Genomic DNA, 23,922 nt, shown 5'->3' on the forward strand with positions numbered 1-23,922 from the left:
CACAGCAACACCTTCCCAGTTCAAACAGACGCAGACCTGTCAAGACACGAATCCACAGATGATCTGATGACAATGGGTACATGCTGTCTGTGTCCAGTGGTACATTAAAACAGATACCAATTACTATCAAGGGACAAACAGCGCAACTAATCTGTCCATATGCCTGTAGGCATTCAACGATCAATACTTTTTTACCAGACTGGTCTTGCAGAATTCAATATAAATTTTGGATCGCCTTGTAATCCCACTATCCTCCGTTGGCCTGCAGTAATATTACTGTATACATATAGACCTCTGTGTATCAATATAGTACTGATAGCGTTGTATGTGATTGGATATGCAAATAAATAAAGAAAAAATTGCATAGTTGCAATAAAGGTAGTAAAAGCACAGTGTTACTAATAACATGAACAATGGCTCCACTCCATTAAAGCCATGACAGTGCAACAGTGAGCCAGCATGTACAACATCAGGACCATGAAACTGAAGCAGCTAAATGGAGTTCAGCCATCATTCATTTTATTATTTACACCTGTGATTTCCCACTCCGGCATGTTGAAATGTCTTCTGTGTAAAAGGCCTACTTCAGACTCAGTCAAAATAATGCCACCAGTCTTCGACACTCTACATTTCTGCATCCTTTTCATGCTGCTAAAAATCCTCATGATAACAATTAAGGCAGCTCTGTGAGTCACAGTAAGTGTAGCACTCGAAAAACCACAGTAATCAATGTTTTTCACTACACTTTCAAGGTCTTCCCTCTCCATTCCAATGATGATCATGTATCCTAGCTAATTACTTCACTTTGATTCTTAATTTTCAGCAGTGGTGCAACTATATCTCTGTTTTTTGAGTCTCACGTGTCAAACATCACTTGAGCTAAAGGTTAATGGTGACAAGAAAAGTAAAGTAAAGAAAATCGGCAGTAGAGACACAGATAAATCCAAAAAGTCTAACAATGAGGAGGAGACACAGAGAAGAGACTTAGAGACAACAAGAGAGAAACAAGTGTGTTTAGAGTCAGAGGTAAAACATGAGGCAGTGATAGAGGCCTAAGTCTGGCCTTCTCACACCGACAGTGATAGTCTCCAGCGCTCCGTTACCTCTAATCTACCATGACAGTCACACATTACTACTAATCTCTGCTGACAGGCGACCATACTGAAACAGACTAAACTTCCTGTCTTAACAGTGTCTGGATCATACAGCTAAGGCCCCTTCATGACTCAGGAAGGTCAAACGAGCTGAAATGTCAATTCTCCTCTCGGCAGTACAGGCGCAAGATATATGAGGTATGTTATATCCATATGCAGTATGTGAAATTCAATCTAATGCGAGAGGAAAGAGGAAACAAACATCGCTGCAGTAATCTACTGTACAACACTGACGCTTAGGATTTCTGATTCAGCGTGGGAGTTCTTGAGCTCAACAATCTGCTTAACATCCTTCAAGCTGATCATCAAAAACAACAATGGAAAAGAAAGAAAGATGCAACTTACACTAGACGGAGGAGCACGATCACACTTCATTTGACATATTAATGACATTTTGAAAACAACCTTGACAGATCATGCTTAAATGTCAAGCGTTCAGCTGGATGGATGGCACAGGCTGTGCAACAAAGCAGATAGAGAGTCTACAATTCATGACTAAAGGAAGTGGAATCTGTGATTAGCTGGCAGCAGGAGGCAGCTGGAAGTAATGCGTAGGTTTTGGCAAACCGTAGGCGCACACAATCCATCACCCACATGGTTTGTTATGTTAAGGCAAAATTAAATTTGGACAAGTTACTGCGACATCTCTAAGCCCTTTCACACTCTATAGGACCTCAACTGCACAGGCACTCCACTTGAAATAAGACAGAAAGAGATGAAGGAAGGGAGAGAAAGAGGGACCAGGAAAGAGCGAAAGAGAGATCCTTCAGATAGGTCGAGTCCAGGTAACAGTAAGCAGACGCAAACATCAGAGTTCGTTCTGCCGCATGACATTACGCACACACTTCCTGTCCTCTCTTTCTTCTGCTTCTGCTCATCTGATTCACTTTCATGCCCATCTCGTTCTGCATCTGTCAGACAGCGCTGCCAACATTTTAGCTGTCCTCATCTTGTTTTCATCACTGTCCCGCAGAGAAAGCCCGACACATCCTGACCTTTATCTGAACTGTAATTCAAAGTTAACATCATTTCTACTGTCCAAAAAACATATGTGGCTCTGCTCTGAAACTAGGGTTATATGGTATCCAATAAGCCATTATGTGATGTCAAATGTGTAACTTCCTTTCATGTTTCAATTACATATTATTGTCACTACTTGCATGTATTTATATTTTCGGATATTATGACTATTTGCACTTCTGGTTCGATGCTAAACTGCATTTCGTTGTCTCTGTGCTGCACTCTGATGATGACAATAAAGTTGAATGTAATCTAATCTAATATTATTCATTTTAATCATCTATCCATTCCTCTAAAAGGGTGTGCAAGGACTTCACCACTATCCTTCACTGATTTGGCTCTGCAGACAACCTCTATATCAAATTTCAGCCGACTGAACCCGTTTCATGTTGACCCATTTATACAAGGTAAAATCAGGGGTTTCCCAAAGGACTTTTTTTTTTTAAGTTGCAAAGCGAGAGGAGTCATTTGAAACACCAGTTCGACCATGTGTTACTAAACCTTGGAATTCCAAAGTCCCAGAAGCAAAGTATGGATTTCCTCACCTAATTGCAAGATGCATGGAGAGGCTGAACAGTTTAAACTCAAGCAACGTTGCTTTTTCATTAGAGTCCCAGCCTTGTCAAAGGTGGGGGAAGGACCGGGAGTACTGGAGTATTTGGTCTGCCAGAGTCAGCAGGGAGTTAACGTGGACTGGCTTGTCGTCATATGCACAACACTCAACTGATGTTAAGGTCATTGCTCTTCCTCTAGAGAACAGAGAGCTACTACATTATAACTTTGATCATTGTTCTGTGGCTGGGATGAATATAGTTCACATTATACCTAAGGTGAGGCAAATACCTTCTTAATGTCTGCATGTTCAAAAACTTTCTAAAGTATTCACAAATCTTCTGTGAATGAACAAAAAGTACTAAATTTTGCTTTAAAAGATTCCAAAAGTTAACTGTATGCTAAGCATGTAGCAAAGAAGAAGAGCTGCCACATGTCAATCACACAAATCTCAACATTTAGCTCTGAACTGTCAAACCTCACTTCAAACACCTGTAACATAAAGAGAGATGGGAAAATGCAACATATCATGGTTGGAGCTGGGCGCTACCAATAGAAATATTCAATAAATAACTGAAAAATTACTCACTGGACTTGAGGGCTGAGGAATTGACTTCAATCTCGCCTCCTGCGATTGGCTGGAAGACAGAGAGCTCGGATTGGTAGGGGTCTGGGCTGGGGGTTAGGCTTGTGTTAGCCACACCCCTCTGCTGGGCTTCCTGCTCCTCATACACCGCCATCAGCTAGACAGAAAAAAAACACACACATACAGAAAGCAGCTTGTTATTTTTTTCACTTCTATTATTTTCATCCATTATGAATTTGATCAAAGTGAAACAGCAGGAATTCTGTTCAATGATGCTTCGATACAGTAACTCCACTCACAGTCACTCCAGGTTTTCTATTTGCTATTCCCTACATGCTCTCCACTTGCACTGAAAGAAAGCCACTTTGCTCCATTCAGTTTCATTATAAAGGTACACTAAGGAGCAACATTTAGAGGAAACAAATGCATACAAAGTACAGTAAAACAATTCAAATGTCACCAGAATCAGATCCACTCTACACAGCACAACCCAGACACAGACATGTCTTACCAACTTCAAAATGTTCAAACTTGAGCCATATTTAGCAGTTACAAGCTAATCTCACAATTTCTGTTACCTTGTGTATGAGGACACGATAGAGGACGTCCAAGGAGCCCAGCATTCCTGTGACAGAGTGTGTGTCTACTGCTTAACACCTGCCTCCATTCGTGTGCCCTCTTTGCATGTGTGCAACACCCTGCTAGCTCTACCTGTGTTATATAGTGGAATCCCTATCTATTGAGTATTGCACTGAGTCTGCGTTAAGCCTAACATAGCACAGAGCTTGTCAACACAGTGTTCTAGGGGCCTCCACGTAAAAGCTGAATAGACCTGCATGTGTGTGTATCTGTATGCATGAGTGTTTGGTGTCTATAGTGGTCAAGAGTAAAGAAAGGGGACTTTACCAGTAAAGCCAGAGGCTTCCTGCTACACTGGAACCTGCAATATACAGACATGAGCATACACATGCATGCTACTACCAGGCACAAACTATATGAGAGTGCACCACGAGTGCACACACATCTGAGTTGGCTGTCTCTTCTGCACAAGAAAGCAAAAAACAACAACGCCAACATTATGAAAATGTAATTCTGAAACGCAAAGTGATGCCAACACTTTAGCATAAAAGCTTACGCAGGAAGTCCAGCGACGGCATCTTTCTTTATTATTTTTTCAAAGCCAACCTGATGATTAAAGCAGCTTTTCACTGGAAGTTTCTTCATCGCTTTTTTGGTCAAATTAGTCTCTCTCTCTCTCTCTCTCTCTCTCTCTCTCTCTCTCTCTCTCTCTAAAAAAACAGTCTTTTAACATCAATAGCTATATGAAGAAATTAAACTCCTCTGTGTCCTCTCCTGTGTTACATATAAACACGTAAAGGTAGTAAAATACATCTTGCATCTGCCATGATCCTGCTGGATTTAATAAAAACAGTTCTTTCCTTCTGTATACGTCTGACTCCATGCACAGTACTTTGCACTCAAATGTTCCTTATCTTTCGGTAAGTGTATATGTTTGTGTGTAGATATACAGACTATGTGCACTTTCTTTCCAGTATAACCTCACCATGCAGAGAGCAGAACAGTATTGAGTTATACAATATTACACCTTCCTGACCCTTTCCTCATCCATATCTCACCAGATTCAGCACAACCGATGTTCTATCAAACACTCATGTTCTCTCACACGCTCTTATTCCACCAAACGCACAACTTTCTCATTGTCTTGTTCTTCCCTCTTGTAGCAAACCTCACCTGACCTTTTTTTTTTTTAACATCAGAAGTTTTCAAATAACCACAGCTTTTAATTTCATAATGAAAAGCTAACATTTGTCACTTTTCTGTCAATTTGCTTAGGCGCTAACCTTTTTCAACTACTGTCCAGCCAGCTACCTGCAGGGATGGCACTTAAGCAGATAAGAAAAAAATGACATACAGAAGCGGAGATGGGAAGATAACATAAAAACGTGCATATCTAATAAAAATAGCTTACATTCTTATCAAGTGTCAGTAAATCTGTCTGTTAGGAGGAGCAGACCAAGCCTAATAGCTTTGAGATAAACACACACACAGAGGGGTGGCAGAGATTCTTTAAAAAGAACATCAGAAAGAATGACAGGAAGAAAAATGGGGAGACAAATTCAACAAAGTCTGGCTGAGTCTCTTAAAAAGCAGAGTTGGAAAGAAAGGAAAGACAGCCAGATGAGAGAGGGGAGGACTTCGCCTCTGTTTACTTCGACAGGGGACTCAAAGACCTGCCAAACAAAATGACACCGCAGCCTGAGCATGAAGAGGCAGAGAGGGGTGAGAGCGACAGAAAGGTGAGACTGCACAGAGCGAAAGCACAAAAAAGAAAGAAATGGCCATTGGGAATGTGAGAAACAAGCTGAGAGAGAATTATAATGTTTATAATGAGGGGGGACTGACATATGTGATGTACCGTAAAAACCTTTGAGATGTCAGAAAGTAAGAGCAAAAAGCAGACCCGAAACTTCAGACTGTCTGAGAGTGCCAGTGTGTCCAGTGACAACGTGCAATGATGAGTCCACTTTCGGCAAAATGGAAAGTTACATGCTGCCCACTCCAACTCTTGCACCACAACTTTTTTTCTGACCTCAAGAATGCTTTTGTGTACGTTTATGAGATGTTTCCAGGTACAGACAACACTAAATGTCATTCAGGATTTAAGTACTAAGTTTATCGTTTCTGCTACGGGTGTGCGTCTCAGTCATGTTATTATAGATAACATTTAACCTTCTCATCAGGCATCCTGTCAGCAACCTCGACAGACTCAAAAATGCATCTGATTTTGCTCTGTTTTCCAGTTCCAGCTTACTGTCAAAACACACATTTTACTTTGATCGGGTTGCTGACAACCTCACGTAGTAATGCCTTTATCCATCAGCGAGCTTGAATACCTGATTTTAAAATTTCTTGTGAGTAAGAAATAAGGCTTCATTTTGTCTTCATTTGGGTTTGAGAAGGAGAAAATATGGCACTAACCATATGAAAGTCTGGTCTGTTGTGTTATCTCGCTTTGACTCTTTGTTCGAGTAAAAAAACAACAAAAATCTTCGCCTTTACTCTTAGGGAGGTCAGAGGTCAGGTTAAACCACCAATGGCAATGCTGTCAGACCACTCAGACCACTGGGTCCCAAATTGACAAGTTTGGGACTTAGGCTCATTGAGTGCTCGTACGCTCTGCCAAATTACAAAAATGTCTATAGACCATTTGGTTGTCAACTGCAGAATAATTTAGTTCAGCCTTAATTAAAAGCGAACATAGACACCCAGAGGTTAAACAAGCTCTCTCACAATGCCTTCTCCACTCCCCATAGTTATCGATACTGTGTGGTCAATACAAGGTTTATACAGGTTACCTAGGACAAGTGAGAGGCTAGTAGGAGGCAACTTCATGTGTATGTATGTGTGTGCTGTTGGACTGCCTGACCTGAGGGCTTGGATCAATGAAAGGTCTGACCAAACAAGCCAAAATCAAACCCTCCCACCCGGACACAAATACACAGATGTGTGTCACATTGGTACGGTTTGTGAGTTCTACATCTCAAATGCCTGCAGAATTGAGTGGTTAAATCTGAGAAGTTACACATTTCTCAAAAATCAATTCTTATTAACTTGCAGTTTGCAACTTAGCCTGCAAGTAGCAAAGTTTGAGTCTGGGTTGTCTTGGAAGCCTTCAAATGGGTTAGCAAATGTGTAAGGGTGGACTTGCCCCCGCGCCCCCCCCAGCCCCCTTGGCAAACACATATGTCTGTCTGATGCCAGATAGTAATAATGATAATGATGATGATGATGATGATGATGATGCTACTTGCAGCTGGTTTTCCAGGTTTGGGTCAGTCAGTCTTGAGCAAAACTGAGTGTTTGCAAGAGCGAGAGTGCAGGCTTTTTTCTTGCAGGGCAGGAAAATGTTTCCTCTTTCCAGTTCCCACAGCTTTAATTTCACTTCAAATGATTTCTCATTTGAAAGCAGAGAGCTGAGAAGCTGGCTGAAGCTTGACGTTCAGCTCAGAGAGGTGCTTGGTAATGTCCACCATGATGGCCAAAGCACACAGACACTTGCTATTGCACTAGTGTACGATCTTATGTTATTGTCTTTATAGCTTAAAAAAAGTAAGTTGTTTTTTTTTTGTCTTTAAGAAATGCCTCACAGGCCGGATCAAATGGTCTGTACTCTACAACATAAGCATACTATTGCATGCAATGCCCAGCATCTCTGAAAGTGTGTGTGTGTGTGTGTGTGTGTGTGTGTGTGTGTGTGTGTGTGTGTGTGTGTGTGTGTGTGTGTGTGTGTGTCGGGGGGGAAGAGCAGAAGGAGAAGTGCAGAGTTGGTTCCTTTCCTTTTATTAAAATTAAAAGAGCACATGAAATTGGGAGGTAGATTAATAGCACTTCAGGATTTAAGTGCATAACAGTGTTCACACACATACACACACATTACCATCTTTTTCCACATCATACCCTTTTCATAATTGGGTCGATTAGGGTCTGATTGATTAGTTTGGAGTGGATCAATAAAATGCTACAATCGACCAAATGCATGAGCATATACACAGCTCACAGACAGTGAGCGCACACACACACACAAAACAATCTTTAAATACACTTAAGCTATCTGAACACCATTGAGCTTTGATTTCCACTCATGACCACTTACCATAAAAAAAATCTATGATGTCAAAGCATGTGTATGTGTGCGTCCATGTGTGTACTTAGGCATCTTATGCAGTCAGCAGTATCCTTGGAAAAATGACCAATCCATCACCATACCCTTCACAACAAACTGAAGGGGTGAGGTGGCCACGTATGATGGTACCTTTCCATCATATGTGCAGCGTGTGTGTGTGTGTGTGTGTGTGTGTGTGTGTGTGTGTGTGTGTGTGTGTGTGTGTGTGTGTGTAGGTCTGTGCACACTCAGAACATGCTGTCTTATGCAGATTATTTTATAGGTTGGCTACAACTGGCTCACTTGGTTTTGGGTGTGATACATTAGAGGATTGAGGGAAGGCAAGATGGTGTACTAAAATAACAATTTTCTATTTTTCTCCCTGCAAATATGCTAATGCACTGCCAACTGTGCTATTTCAGCTTTTTGTGTTGCTTTTTCATTACAAAGGAATGTTATTAATGAACTGCAATGATCTGGATACAACAATAAATTCAGGATAATAAATGTGTCTTCCAGGTTCAAAATCACCAAGCTTGTACTCTGATGCAACTGTTCCTCATAAGAAAGAGACCAGGTTTGATCACTCAGTGACACACACACACACACACACACACACACACACACACACACACACACACACACACACACACACACTAATGACAGTGAATAGACTGACAGCACCACCTAGCTCTACACAACAGAAGCTACATGTGAAGTGCACCTTGAAGCTTCCACACCTTGCTGTTATTGTGTCATCCGTGTGTTTCCTTAGTAAACAAACAAACAGTTTTCTGCCGTGACACGCAAAGAAAGAAGAAGACAAGTTCCTTCAATTACTTCTGTTATTTTCTGCCTGTATTCCTCTCTGCCTCTCTAAGCTCAAATGAAGAAATGAAGAAAAGAAAAGCAATGGCTCCATGCATTGTGGAGCATGTAGAATGATTTAAAGTCCACTCTTTCTAAAGTAAATTAAATGTGTTTTTGAACTATGGTGCTACACTCCACAAGCCCAGCGAGACACCTTCTAGCAGCATGTTGTCATTCCCCTCTCTGTCCCTTTGATGTAATGCCAAAGCAAAAAAAAGGGGGGGGGGGGGGGGGGGGAAAGGCATTTTTATGTCTCATGACATAATATTAATGCAGCTCTTTGTGGGGCACCCATAAAAGAAGTCAGCGCAGGGCCAGCAAGATAAGGTCACACAGGCAGGCACACATGCACTCTGTGAAGGTAGCATGAGAAGTAATTTTTAAAAGCCTTGCACATTTCTGTGTGATGCCCATAAAAATAATTGTGCAGATCACAAAGAGAATTTGAATGAACCCTGAGGCAGGTCAGCTTTTCCATGCTAGGCTATGTACAAGTTGGCCTTTTCGTCTTTCATCAGCAAATATTCCTGCTTAGCCCTGTTTTCCCCTCTGGCTTCACTTCACCTCCTCTCTTTAGCTTCCTCTCTTTTCCCCTCCCTCCTCCTGCCTTTCCTCTTTTCCGGTTGCCTCCTTTCCTCATAATTTTGCTCCCTCTCATTTACCCTTCCTCTTCTCCTACCTTTTGCTCCTCTTTCTCTCCTGCTCCTGATCTTCCTCCTCTTCCTCCTCCTCCTCCTCCTCTCTGTCCCCCTGTCCCCTCTGAGTTGTAGTGGTTCCTTTCAAATCAGCTGATGTAAATCATCATGTTCCAGCACTTTGCTCTATTGGATACACTCACAAAGCAACAAAGAGCTTATCGATTAACACATGAACGTGATACGCCCGCGCTAACTCTCTCAGTCTCGATACTCTTAATCTCACTATTTTAGTCCTTGGTGATTTCTTCTCCCCTTCTTTTCCCTTCTCTCTTGTTTTATTCTCTTGTAATCTCTTAAGAGTCAAACATAAACAACAGATTTATGGACAGATTGAAAAAGGGATACACATACACTGTAAAAGCATTCACATACAAACTGCAGGAACAGACAGGGCCAAAAATATTCACTCACACACTCCAACACACACACACACACACACACACACACACATCTCTCTATGACCTCTCTGCTGCAGTCAATCCATCGCCGTGGCAATCAATAATCAGGATGGTGTTGTCTCCGTATGGAGAATATGGATGAATGAAATTCACCTGCTCAGCAGTTTAAATTGTTTGTGTAGGTGTGCGTGTGTGTGTGCTGACCCTCTATTGATCTCCAGTCACCTTACCTCTCAGCAGAGCATGAGAAATCCAGACAAGACAGACAGGAAGAAAGAGATGAATGGGGGGCAGAAATACTGTGAGGAATGAGAAACAGACAGAAAGAGAGAGGGGGGTCACAGGGCGAGGGACCACCCACCTGTGTTATGCACATTTTCAATTTGCACGTACAAAAACAAGAGGGAAAAATCGCAAAATATCACAACTGTACTCGGAAGGACTCATTTTATTTACTACACAACAACGCTGCAGCATGAGTATTACACAAAGTCATGTCGGCCAACCTTGCTCATTCACTTATATTTCATCACAGCCTGGCGTCTTATTCTGGCTCTCTGATTGGTTACACTGTATGTCCATCTACCTGTACCGCCCAACACTTCTTCGTGTCATAGCATTTTAAAGCATAAACATTAGCTCAAAATGGCCAATTTTGCCACAAAGTGAGGAGTTTGCACCTCTGTGTGGAGTGATGAGAAGACTGATGTTGATCAAATTAATAAATGAAACAAACAGAAATGACAATTGGCCATGAAGTTTTCATGCTTGTTTTTCACTCTTTGACTGGCACTCATTTAATTACATCATCCTGTTGCTTGCTCTTCTTCTGCAATGGCGTTATCGCACCCGACTGGAGAAAACCTACTGCTCATATCAATGAACTGACTCGTAATGATCGGACAGCAGTAGTGGATGGAAAGACGCATTCGTTCACATTTTCTTTTGCCAATTTTCTCAAAATGCAGTTAAAATCTGCAACACATTTGGATGGAAACCCATCTGGAGACATACAGTGCAGACTACTACATATAGACAACAGAGAGAAAGATTAAAAATCATTGGAAAAGATATTATATAGACATATTATTGAGAGAGAGAAAGCAGAAATGATTTCAGCTGTCAAAACTTGTACATCCACCATCAGCACCGGCAGTACAACTGTTCAGTGACTTTGTGAACTTCAGACAGGCAGAACTTCAGTGTGTGTCACACAGCCAAAATATAATGACAACTTCTGTTTCCTCAGTCATGCAGATAGTGTGTACTTTCCTGCATCCATATTTGCATGTGTGTGCATGAATGTTTGTGTGTTTGTGTCCCTATATTCATACATATATGTATGCTTGTGCATGAAGAAAAATATCTTTGTGTGCGTGCATGCCTGTGTGTGAGTGTGTGTGTGTGTGTGTGTGTGTGTGTGTGTGTGTGTGTGTGTGTGTGTTAACTATCTACCACCAACCTCCCTGAGGCTGTGTGTAGACCACACTTGGCCATATGGAACCGCATTATGGAGACACACAGTGGCACAGATGGACACATTCTGTGCAGGCCATATTCTCAATGATCCACCAGCAGCGGTCTGAACGACAGCGCTCATAAACCAGGGGAGCCTATTAGCCAGAAGAAACTGCACAGGCTCCACCCACTGGGAAGAAGGCAGTACATTGTGTAGCAAAATGGTTTTTCAAAGTGGATATACTATTTACAAATTGGCTTATCATCAAGTGACTCAATGAATTAATGTTACTTAGCAACAGCCGACAACAAGTCGCCGAAAAAGTTTCTGATTTTACCAAGCTACAGCGTCAGTCGGTGCCAGCTAAAAGCTACTCCCTGAATGTTCTGTCCACTGCTCTTTGGAAAGAGAGACGAGAGATAACAGGTTCAACTGAATCAGAATTTAGCAAATCTGTGTCTTTTGCCAATCTGGGTGATAAAACTCAGAGCTCTAAGCACTCTAATTTTCATTTGCATATGCAGTGAAACGCTCACACCGCAGAGCTCGGCTGTCGTAAAGGAGGGCAGCGCTGCAACACTAGCAGGCCGAGGTGGCCGAAACACAGAAGAGTTAAGAGTTAAGAAGCGAAAGGATTGGCTTATCAAAACATGTCTGCATCTGCCCCAGTACCTAACCTTAGGCTCAGCTCAGAACATCTCAGAAACACCTCTAGTGTAACACGGTACGATTCAACAGTACCACAAACCACAGCCTCTATGAGCATATAGCAGAATCAATATCTCTCTAAAACAGTTCAAACAAAAGTTAACCATCAGTAACCAACTGAAAGGAATTTAGCCACATGGAACAAAACAAAACATCACATTTCTACATAGAAAAGGAAGAAAACATGCTATAACTCAAGAGTAGGGCAACTAAAGATTGTTTATTATTATTGATCAATGTGCCAGTTTTTTGTTAGTTTGTTCTTTTGATGAATTTATTGATCATTTGGACTATAAAAAACAGAAAATACTGAATGTCCATTACAGCTTCCCATAACTCAGGATGATGATTTCATCAGGTGATGAATTTTCCTTGATAAATAACTTAAATGATTACAGTTATCAAAGCTGTTGACAATTCATTTTCTCAGAACACAACTGAGAAAGCCATGTTTTATGGACCTTTCTTTGTACGTGAGGGTATTGTCATGTTGAAAAAGAAAATGCGCAATTACAACGATGTGTTAAATGTGAGTGATTTATTGATGTTAAGTGTGAATCACAGAACCTTTAAAAGTTGTCGATGTTCAACACCAAGGCTTATTCTCATATCCTCTGATAGCTCATTCATCCACCCTTGCTTTCCTTCCTCCTCTTCTTTCTTTCCAACATCTTATCTCGTTCAATTGGCTCTCCACATAACAATGGATGTCTGAGTGGCTTTTGAAGTAGGATTTGCTGTCTGTCAGATGTGACTGATTAGGCTTCACACACACCCGTACACACCATGTTCTCTCTCACATACATGCAAACACAGTTTCACACTCCTATACACACACACACACACACACACACACACACACACACACACACACACACATAGTGTTGTGGTGGTGATTATCTGAGGATTTCCATGTCAAAATGTCAAGCAGTAATAACTGTCAGCTGACAGTCCTAAACCTGGATCAATGAACTACACACATATTTCCAATGTAGGAAATTCAAAATGTTTCGGGGGAACCTTTTGCCACAACTGTCTAAAAAGATGAGACATTTCCAAAATTCTGGGGGCACTGAGAAAGTAGCTTTTGGTAAATAGTATTTTGGTACATAAGGTTGCTGTAGTAATCACCACCATGTGCCAACACGATCACAAAAAAGCATACCATCGCGATTCCAAAGACAAGTGTGCAAACATCTGTATGAAAAGAGGTTTGCAGCTGCCAGGTATCGTAACAGCGGCGCAGTGTGAACAACAGTGGTGTCTCAATCACGGTTTCTAGGCACATACTGAGATTTCTTGGGATATTTTTGCCTGTTTGTCATGTAAATGTCTGATGCACATATACATGGAAACACAGAAGAATGAAGAGAGTAGACTGTATCACACTTACAACTAGGACACCATTACACACCATTTGCCTTCTCAAGGGGTCTGAAACAATCCATTGTTTGATTCCAAACTGTTCTTTAATTATCCTGATTCCTTCATGCCCTTGAACCTTTAAAGTTATGAAAACTTAAAGCATGTTTGGTGGAAGGACTCTGTCCCATTCTATACAACAGAGGACTGATGCTTAAGACATTCACATGTCTATAATCTGTAACCACTCTGGGGATTATGGGGTTAATTGTTGAAAGGTTGTCTCCTGACCCCCAGACAGCTTATCTGCTTCAGTGCTGAAGGAGAAGAATCAATCTCAACATGTCACCTCAAACCAGTGCAAGGAAAAAAAATAAGTCCTCTAAACAGGAGTGGCTCTATATTGAACATTATATAGTTCACAGTATTTCATCACAGAGTCGGTCATATTTTCCAGGAGTTGTGTTATGTCATGTTATCTCTGCATGCATGATTAGGCTGATCTGAGGACAGTCTTTCTGCATATTATTGTACATTTTGTCTTTCTTTGACAAATGCTGTTTACCTAAACTTTGGTAGATCAAATTAATATCAAATCTTGTCATATCTTCACAAAACACCAGCTCTTTGATTATTTATGGTGGGTACAAAACTAGATACTTTGAATTTATTAATTATGCAATATCAGGCAGAATCGTGAAAACCTTTTCATATATGCTAGGATTTAGTTACAAGTTTCAGTATTCAATGTATTTTGTATACTACAGAGGTGGTAAAATGAAGAATTTGCTTATGTTTTATTATCTAAAGTGGTATCTAACTAAATTTCCTTCCAACCATAGTGTTCCTTTAGCTTTTAAACTCTTATATGTGAAGCGGTAGAGTTCATGCCTCTAGGCATCTTTGAATCTGTACGGGGTTTACATCTCAAGCAAGCTTCTATGCCAAAGCTAAATAGTATAGCCTTAGCATCAAAACAAACTGTGTAGATGAGGACAATACACAATAGGAATTACAGACTATTGGCAACAATGTTGTGACCTGGAGTTTGACCTTAATCGTCTTCCTGACTGGAAGGATCTCCTCCGATGTGGAGCTGTGTAACTTCACTCATTCCATTCATTACAGTTTGCAGATGCTCTCATTATAAAGTGAATGTGCGTGCGCACGTGTGTGTTTGTGTGCATGTGCACATGTGTGGGGGAGAGTGAGTGTGAGGAAGGGAGAAAGCAAGGATGGAGATCAGTTATTTAGGGGTTTAATGGTAATGTTGAGTCAAAGTTCTGACTGTACCAGCTGTACTCACCAACAAACACGTAGGCACACACCCAATCTAACCGAGTAGTCTTGGAACCTAAACCGAACCAAACTGTGACCATTTCATATCATCTCCAACGTTCATGTATGCCCTTTTGGGAGTCATTAACAAACAATCTTTTCTGTTGTTTAGGTATCAGGATGTGCTGTTAAAACCTCACAAAAACAGGTCCTCTCACAAGTCCCTCTGCTAAGTACAAATGTACACACAGTACATATGAGTGTCTTGCCAAGATTCAGCTGACAAACATTAATTTAGATTTAGGGTTTAGTGAATATCCAACTGTTTACCAAAAGTGAAACCTAAGAAACAGCCTCTGACCTCTTATCAGCTTACCTAAGACCATTTATCTCTGTTCCTGACAGACTCTTACTCTTTTACTCTTTGTCCCACCCCTCCATCATCCTGTCTTACCTCCACCTCCTCAAGGTGAATGATAGAAATTATGCGACACCTACTCAGAGAACTCATGATCTGAGTGCGTGTGTGAATGCGTGTGGGAGTGTGTGTGTGAGTGTGTGTGTGTGTGTAGGGGTTAGGCAATTAAATGAGGCTGTTATCATCACTCACACACATTCAGGGACAGGTTCACTCTTTATAAAGCTCTCACCGCCCAGCGCATTACTCTGTCAATGTATGTAAATCTTTCTGCTAACTGCTGGTAGCTTTGTGTGTGTGTGTGTGTGTGTGTGTGTGTGTGTGTGTGTGTGTGTGTGTGTGTGTGGTGAAAACACACATAAATCTCTCCTGACCACATACACACAGTGCCTACAAAGAGCACACACACACATCACAGACTGCTTTTCCTCCTAAAAGGCTGACATGAGAGGAGGTCTTCTAACATTTCTATGATTGAGGTGAAGAGTAAAGCTCATAGCCAACACAGAGTGATTACATTAATCTTCCTAACAGATCATATCTTCTATTCACAAGACCATGAATCAAATCCATCTTGACACTAAATGATGGGTACTTAAAGGGACAATCCACCTTAATGCACATTACACACTGCCAAAATCACAGCTGCAAAAGTCTCTAAATGAAGTTCCAGATTAGCCTCAACTCACTCAGGTTGATGTCAACATATTTCTTGAAACAGCCTGAGGCTTTTTGCATCAAAATGCAAAATACCCTCAAACACTTAGACGGCTATGACTTGAGGCTTTCAAGTCATTAGATCAAGCAGCATATTATGCTGTCTCAGTGTAACCATAATGAACTACAGAATGAGACAGGCAGGTCTTCAGAGGTACTGCGGGATTTAATGCCTGATTTCCATCCACACAATATCTGCATGCCGTCATAATCTCATCTAACTTGACCGTTTTCATACCCAAAAAAACTATTATTTAGAGTTAGATTAACACTTTATTTCTTTTCACTTTCTATTAGGAATTTTGGATTCTGTTAAATGTCTTTTGTTAACTCAATACATTTAAAAAGGAAACTATTTATTTACATATGAACAACTAACTTAACATGCTTATAATTTTTTACCAGTTCAGTTTTGTCATTGTGTATTTGTACATGACTTAATTCTACATAAACAACCAGTATTTAAATGGATTCTTTCTGGCTGAAAGCAATGGCAGAGAATGATGGGCTGCCTTGGCCTCGTGATTTGAGCCCACACAATATTCAGAAATCAGAAAAGTCACACCATCAGTCCAAACACAAGGCTTCTTGTCTTAATCCCTAAAAATGTGATTAAGTCCTGCGTGTTTGTAACACACTGTCAAAGTTCTTGTAAGCAGAGAATAGAGGAAAAAAAGAGAGAAAACAAGCAATGAATGAGGGTTCAAAATGGGAGTCACTTGCTTTTCCCTTTTACTATTCTGTCCATAACACTTATTTTAGTGTGTGTGTGTGCGTGTGTGTGTGTGTGTGTGTGTGTGTGTGTGTGTGTGTGTGTGTGTGCCCACACACAGGCATATGATGAACCAATTCTTAGTCATCTGGTCATTTAGTTAGTCTATCCCCAACAAACCCCACATTCAGGCACTTCATTAAGATAATTCATCAGCACAATGAATCCATGAGGAGGTGGACTTCATAACAATAACAATTAGTAATACACACACACACACACACACACACACACACACACACGATTTCATGCAGTGCTGTGTATCCATCTATTCTAGGTGGGTCCCAGGTGCAGCTGAGTTTCCTTAATTAAGAGCCAAGGTCCATGAAGACTACAGGATTCACGGTTTATTATATTCATAATTAACCCTTTCGTTTTCACCCTCTCTGCCTCTCTCTTTGTTTCGTTTCAATCACTCTGTTAACCCCTTCTCTATCACTTTAAATCAATCTTCCATGTCCTGCTGGTTGGCTGCCTCATGCTGTCACCTTGTGCCCATCTCACACACTGTCACCATTAACCCCACATTTGTCTTTATTTCACTGTCTCTTCGGCAATTCTTTAATTACCAGCGTCCCTCTATCTTTCATTTTATTCACTCTGGCAATTAACCCCTTTTTCTTTGGCACCCTCCTGCTTCTCGTTTTTTATATGCTTTTACAAATTACACCTATCCGTCTCGTTCTTACTCTCTTAATGCTCTTGTTCTCGTTCTCTCTGTCTGTCTCTCTCTCTCTCTCTCTTTCTCTTTCTCTCATCCTCCCTCCTCATATCCTCTCCTCTCCCACAGACGCCATTACTCAATTAACCCCCCTGGTTCATGGCTAAGGGTCAACATATGTATCAGGTCTAGATCACGTCTGTGTGTGCCTTTGACAAATGAAGAGTCTAGCCACACACACGAACATACACACACCTGCGTACAACCACACAAACACACAAGCACACATACACACACTGAGGTGTGACTCAAAAATTATTGGATTCATTAGAGGAAAGGGTGAAAGAAAGGAGTGCATGGTGAAGGGGAAGGAAGGGGGCATAAGGAAGCAGAGGAGTGGAGGCCAAGGCATCACTAAGTACTGGTAGAGGACCCAGGACATGGCCAGAGAAGAGCTATGTTCAATGAAAATATATCAAAGAGAGGAGCTAAGGCAGCACAAAGAGCCAGGAAAGGGTAGACGTGGAGTAGGAGGAGAGCACAGAGCGAATGAGTGTAGAGAGGTTAACTGCTGTAAATGTGGAGAGCCGAGGTGGAGGATGGAGCAGAGGGATGAGGTGAAGGTGAGATGGAGCATTTCGGTTCATTATGGTGAGATGCTGCCTCCTCTTTATCCTGTCATAATAAGCAACCTCTCTACGTAACAGAGATAATGATACATGAGTCAAGCCTGGATGACCTTTAGCAAAAAATTTCCATTAATTGCAAAACTCTTGTGGTGAAACCTCATGTACCTTAAAACATTGTAATGTTTAAGGCTGTCGTAATAACACAGCAATATTTGCATGACTTTGATGTTTTTCATTCTCTATTTACTTGTCATAATAATATTTTCTGATCAGCTCATTGATAACACAATTAGAAAAAAAGGTAAAGGAAGCATCAATAAACCCACAGCACACGCAAGCAGCACTGTTACCATGCTAACTATACAGCTACAGGTTGCTGCATGCACATTTTAAAATTTTCCTGCATCACACACAGCACTTCATCCAGTTTTCCATTACATACCATAAAGTTATGTTGTTTTTGTCTTTTCTACCAATTAGTAACTGAAAAGCAAGATGCACAATTCTGTCTGACTGCACTGATGAATCAACTGTATCAGCCAGTTTAACATGATGAGTGGTCTTTCAAGCCTTCAAGGAATTAAACTGATCGATTCATATGCATGTGTTTGTGCGACCATACACATACATAGACACACCCACAGACACAAAGACGAGAATGTGTGCATTTAGCAGATGGCTGGTGGTTAAGAGAGTGTGAATGATAAAATCTCCCCTCTATTCCATCGCCTTGTCCATTATTCCACTCCACTGCCTCTGAAGAGTGTGAGGGTGTGAGTGTATGTGTGTGCGTGCGTGTGTGTGTGTGTGTAAGCCAAAGTATATTTGTGTGTGGACTTTTTAGCGTGCATTTTCATCTCCATGTATCTGTGTCTAAGTGAAACAATCTACTCACTTCACTTGCGTCGTAAATGAGCAATATTAAAATTAAACCATTAAATTACAACATAAAAACAGCCATTTAATTGAGTTTTGCTCTATTCTGATTTTATTGTTTCTACCCATCATGTGTGACAGGTTGTAAGCAATCAAACTAATGGAACATTACAAACCTATTCAAAATGTGCCACACGAGTTATATTGTATTACCCATCTGTGTGTGTCATCAAGTGAAACATGTCTGTAACACATGAGGCTACGCTGCATTGAAGGTTATGTTTGCAGTCATTGTGTTCATTATGAGTTATGTGGTGCATGTGTAAAAGAGAAAGACATACAGATGGAGGTGGCGGGTGTTAGCAGCGTTTTGACAGATGATTGACTGGAATCATGCAAGCAAACACACACACACACACACACACACACACACACACACACACACATAAAGAGCTCATCGCACACACCAATAACTGTGCTTAAAACACGCACACACAGCAAAAACCCTATGTGATTTTACTGACAGATTTAAGATTAAAGAGGGCACTACCCTGCTCTGACTGCGGCCAACACACCCTGAAACACTCACACACAATCATGGTTATTATCTTATCTTTCATAATGGACACCTGTTCAAACCCTAAATTTGATTTTATATTCTTTTACCCAATCAAAACACAGAACAGGATATTCATCATACAGACCAACACTCTTAATCAGTGCTGAAGATACAATCTAGAGAGTCATATATCAGTAAAAGCTGATCATTCAGTGACGCACATACATATAGTATGCACATATAGAAAATGGTGATATATATATTTTCACACACACATATATATACACACACACACACACACACACACACACACACACACACACACACACATACACATACATACATATAATCAATGTAGACTGATATATGTGTCAGTGTACTGCAATTTACCAATGAGGCCATAGCCTCATCAAATATAATTCACAGTTTGGCTGATAGCAGATATCTCAGCTCCTGAAGAAAGATAAGGTTTATGGTCCCTCTATCCTTCTCAAGGACTACCAGATGCACTCTCTCCCTCTCTCTCTCTCTCTCACACACACACACACACACACACACACTACAACACATGCATGAAAACTAAAACATACGATTACTATGTAATGAAAAATGTAAGGCTACATAAAGCAAATGACAAAGGAACGATATATGAGTCATACACACAGCGGACAGGCAGAGGACTTCATGGCTCTTGTACCCTGTTGAAGGACTGGGACGAGTAAGTGCACACATTCATTGGTAGGACACTGGTTGACATTGTGTTACGATGTCATTCATGCCATGGTGTTGTTTGTTAGAAAAATAATATGCAATTACTATATTATTACCATAATTTCAACATTCAAAAAGAAAGTGTTATGTGGAGGTTTTTGGAAAAATTAACGGTTCACTTTTTTGTCCTTAACCTGAAAAATTTGGCCCTGAAGTGTGTGTCCCCACTGGGACAAGCGTTCCACTTGGTCTCCGCAAGTTAAACTTCAGTTCTGTCACTTCCGATTCTTAACTTATACTGTCTTTAATTTCAGCTAATAAGATCATTAAGTTGCGTTCGCTGACTTGTATTCTTCCTCAAAAGCCAAAGACACAGTTAAGTTAAATGGACCAAGACAGGAAAAAAACAATTCACACTTGACCCACCTATTCCTTCCAAAGCTGCACCCCAAGAAACACACAAGTGGAACATACATCTCACCACTGCTTATACTTGTGTATGTGTTCATACACGCATCGCCACACATGCCCACACCCACACACAAAGAAATGCAGCAAAGAAAACCAGTGCAATGTGTGAAAGCAATAAGCAGCACTGCTTTCTTTAGTCCAAGGTCAATATTATTCTCTCCATGATGGCCACTTCATATGGAGGGCTGAGAGGGCAAAGGTGGCTACAATACGGTTGGTATTACATGACCATATTCTGTGTGTGTGAGAGAGAGCATATGTGGAAAAACAGTGTGTATGTGTGCCCTCCCTGCTCATTCACTTAACCTCTGCAAGCTGCAAGGTTTGCACACTTTAAAAGGAAAATACGTCTGAACTTGGTTACGCTGCCAAGATCTGCTGATAAATATGATTAGGACATGCTGGAAAAACAGCAGGACTAGAGGAAAAAAGACAGTGCTTTGACAATATATTTTCAATGTCTTTATTCATCTCAATGGGTGCATTGACATTTCATGTCTTAAAAGCTTCTAAACACTAAACTAAATGTAAGGACAACGAAACTTCAAGACAAACATTGCTAACACATTTTAAAGAAGAGTAGAAAATATTCTGTTCTTTCACCGCAGCAGAACTTTAGAACTTAGTTCAGTTTTGGGCTAGTGGTCCGATGCGAGGTCTGGCACAAACATAAGTGCCATTACCAGACACGCTGGGACCTGCGAGTGATTGACATGTTTTTCACTGGTTACGATAATCAAACCTACAATCTATAATCATAGCAAAGTAAAGGTGCAGGCCAAGGAAAATATCAACAGAAAACACACTTGAACTCACACTTGAATAGAAAAGCTTTTCATTCGATGGACCAAGTCCGGGGTCAAGCCCAGTCAACCCCGGGAGCTGCAGATAACAGAGCGGACAAGAAGTTGGGCGAGGGATATGCTCTCAGTGGTGAATGAAGACATGCATTCAAAAGGGCACAAAGGGCTAACTACAGACAGATGGTCAAACTTCAATACCGCATGCCAATTATTTTTTACATTAATATAAAAAAGCTCAATTTATAATTAATACAGCTCAAGCCAGCTACAATTGATCTAAATAAATATATAATAATATAACTAGTACTGGTCTAGAGAATGGAAATTCTCTAAAAAATTCACCCTATCCTAAAACAAATTAAAAGTTGCTCAGCCACTGCAGCGTAGGAAAACAATGCCAGCAAGGCGTAATGATACTGGCAAAGCTACAAAAAATAATCATCATGCATTAAATACTTCACACAATGCTAATATAATTATTAAGCTTGGCACATAGCTTCAAGGTGAAGAATGAGATTTGTTGGATGCCTGTCTGCTTGGTTTATGTATCAGGTTTTTGTTAAACTGCCTGGGATTAAAACGTTGAGATTAAATGTGGACTGTGTCAGAGGCTACCCACACACATTGCTGCTGCTCAGTATGTCTGCATGCTTTTCCAATCCCTTTCAAATCTCATTGTTTTGATCTGGGTCATGGTTCCATTAATGCCGACATGTTAACCAGCAACACTCACACACAAAATGCTATAAGAGCCTTATCATCAACTGCCTTAATGTACAAATATGTATCTTACACAGCATGCTGTACATAAGATTCCAATCAAGTACTGTCTGTCCGTCTGTCTGTCTACTGCCTTCACTATCTTGTCACACCAGAATAAGCAGCTATAAATAATCACATTACAACTGCATCATCTTCACTAATAAATGCTTTAAAAACAGCATACACATGTGTGTGATTTTGGAAACCTTGGCTGAAGCTGGTGTTCTTCACACAGTGTTAGATTTCTGTAAGCACGTACATACTGCACTGAGTTAATGTACATGTCATTTATGATGAAAACTGTAGAGGAGGATTATGGGGCATTATGCATAATAACCCTCCCAACACGGTCATAATTGCCTCATTCTGACTGCCTCGTGTTGTGCTCCTCTAAATGACAGTGTGGCTGGTGAGTAGGGGAAAGGGGAAAGAAAAGAAATGGAAAGGAGAAAGAGAGAGAAGGGACAAGAGAGGAAAAGAGGGCAGACGTAGAATGGAGGGAGAGCTGGATGAGGAGGAGAGTGTGAAAAAAAGAAAGCAGGCTTTGTTTGTAAGATACAGGGGGAAAGAGAGAGAAATATCTAAAAATACAGATGCTATATGTGAATTACAATAACTTCAGATTTTCGAAAAAGTGTCAGATCTCAGTTACAATGGAGAAAACTATTCATGTAGTACAGGCTTGGGAAATTGCAACAAGAAGGATTCATGGAGGAGAGGAAAGAAATGGTTCAAAGAATGGTTTCATTTCACGAAGGAAGGTGACAGCAGTGCTAGTTGTCTGTAGTAAGGCTGGAAACACCAGCAACATGCTGAAATACCATGTGGGCTTAAACTCAAGGAATGTCATGTATTTGACACTCAACATTAGCGCCACGTAGGCAGCCTTAGCAGATTTTCAGTTTGACTCAGAAAATCTACATGAAGACAAAAAAAAAAAACTGTTAATGGCAATCAATTCCCATCCCTATTAAGCAAACTGTCACACCTGCCAAGGTTACTGCCAAACAAAAAGAGATCATGTTTAAGTGCAAGTGAATCGCAAGTCATTAGACATGTTAACAGCTGTATTGATTAACAAAGAAGTGCAACAGTTCTGTCAGACTGTAAGTACTGTGAGCCTCTCTTAAAGCTACAGAAAGGCAACAAAGTTCCCCTGCTGCCTTCCCGGCCCCTCCATCCCAAATCCCAACCGTTATGGTTCTTTTCTCCTTCATGCCTTTCCTTCATTCAGCTCTTTGGTTCATGTCATTTCCAAAATCATACCACTCCTCCACTACAGGATACAAACATACACAAGCATACATAGACATAGAAATCTGATAATAGATACTAGCACACAAAATATTAAATCAACTGGCTTAAGTACTTTGCAAACAAAACGCAAACTGTATTTGAACTTAAAAAATGTGCTTTCAACCAAACAGAGCTATTAGCCGCACAGTTAATTGCCTTATAAAAAGTTAACTAAATGATCTGTAATGATGAAGTTCAAATAATTATATTCCAGCTCCATTGTAAATGCTTTTCACGAGTTCACACATCAGTGATGACAGCAATCAATCTGTAAATGATGTAACACCTACATTAGCTGGGCCAAATTACTTGTGGTGTGTGTGTTTATTTGTGCATGCGTGCACGTCTAAATAAGTTGCACAGAGGCCCGACATTATCATTTCTCATTTACACTTGCTAAATGAACATTTAGCCCTTAATTGATTAATTTGTATCAAGAACTATCATGTCTAGCAAATATAGAATTAATGTGTGTGCG

General features: G+C 40.6%; 1 protein-coding gene across 3 annotated transcripts in view; it reads right to left on the minus strand.

Moving 5' to 3' along the window:
* LOC143330157 (partitioning defective 3 homolog B-like) overlaps positions 1–23,922 on the minus strand; it is a 186,221-nt gene that overhangs the window by 142,291 nt on the left and 20,008 nt on the right. For all 3 annotated transcript variants that reach the window (XM_076746438.1, XM_076746437.1, XM_076746439.1), the window contains exon 3: positions 3,316–3,469. In XM_076746438.1, coding sequence (XP_076602553.1) covers positions 3,316–3,469 — 154 coding nt within the window. The remainder of the gene's footprint in view (positions 1–3,315; positions 3,470–23,922) is intronic.

This window comes from Chaetodon auriga, chromosome 13 (assembly GCF_051107435.1).
Source record: "Chaetodon auriga isolate fChaAug3 chromosome 13, fChaAug3.hap1, whole genome shotgun sequence".
In the NCBI taxonomy this organism is placed as follows: Eukaryota; Metazoa; Chordata; class Actinopteri; order Chaetodontiformes; family Chaetodontidae; genus Chaetodon; species Chaetodon auriga.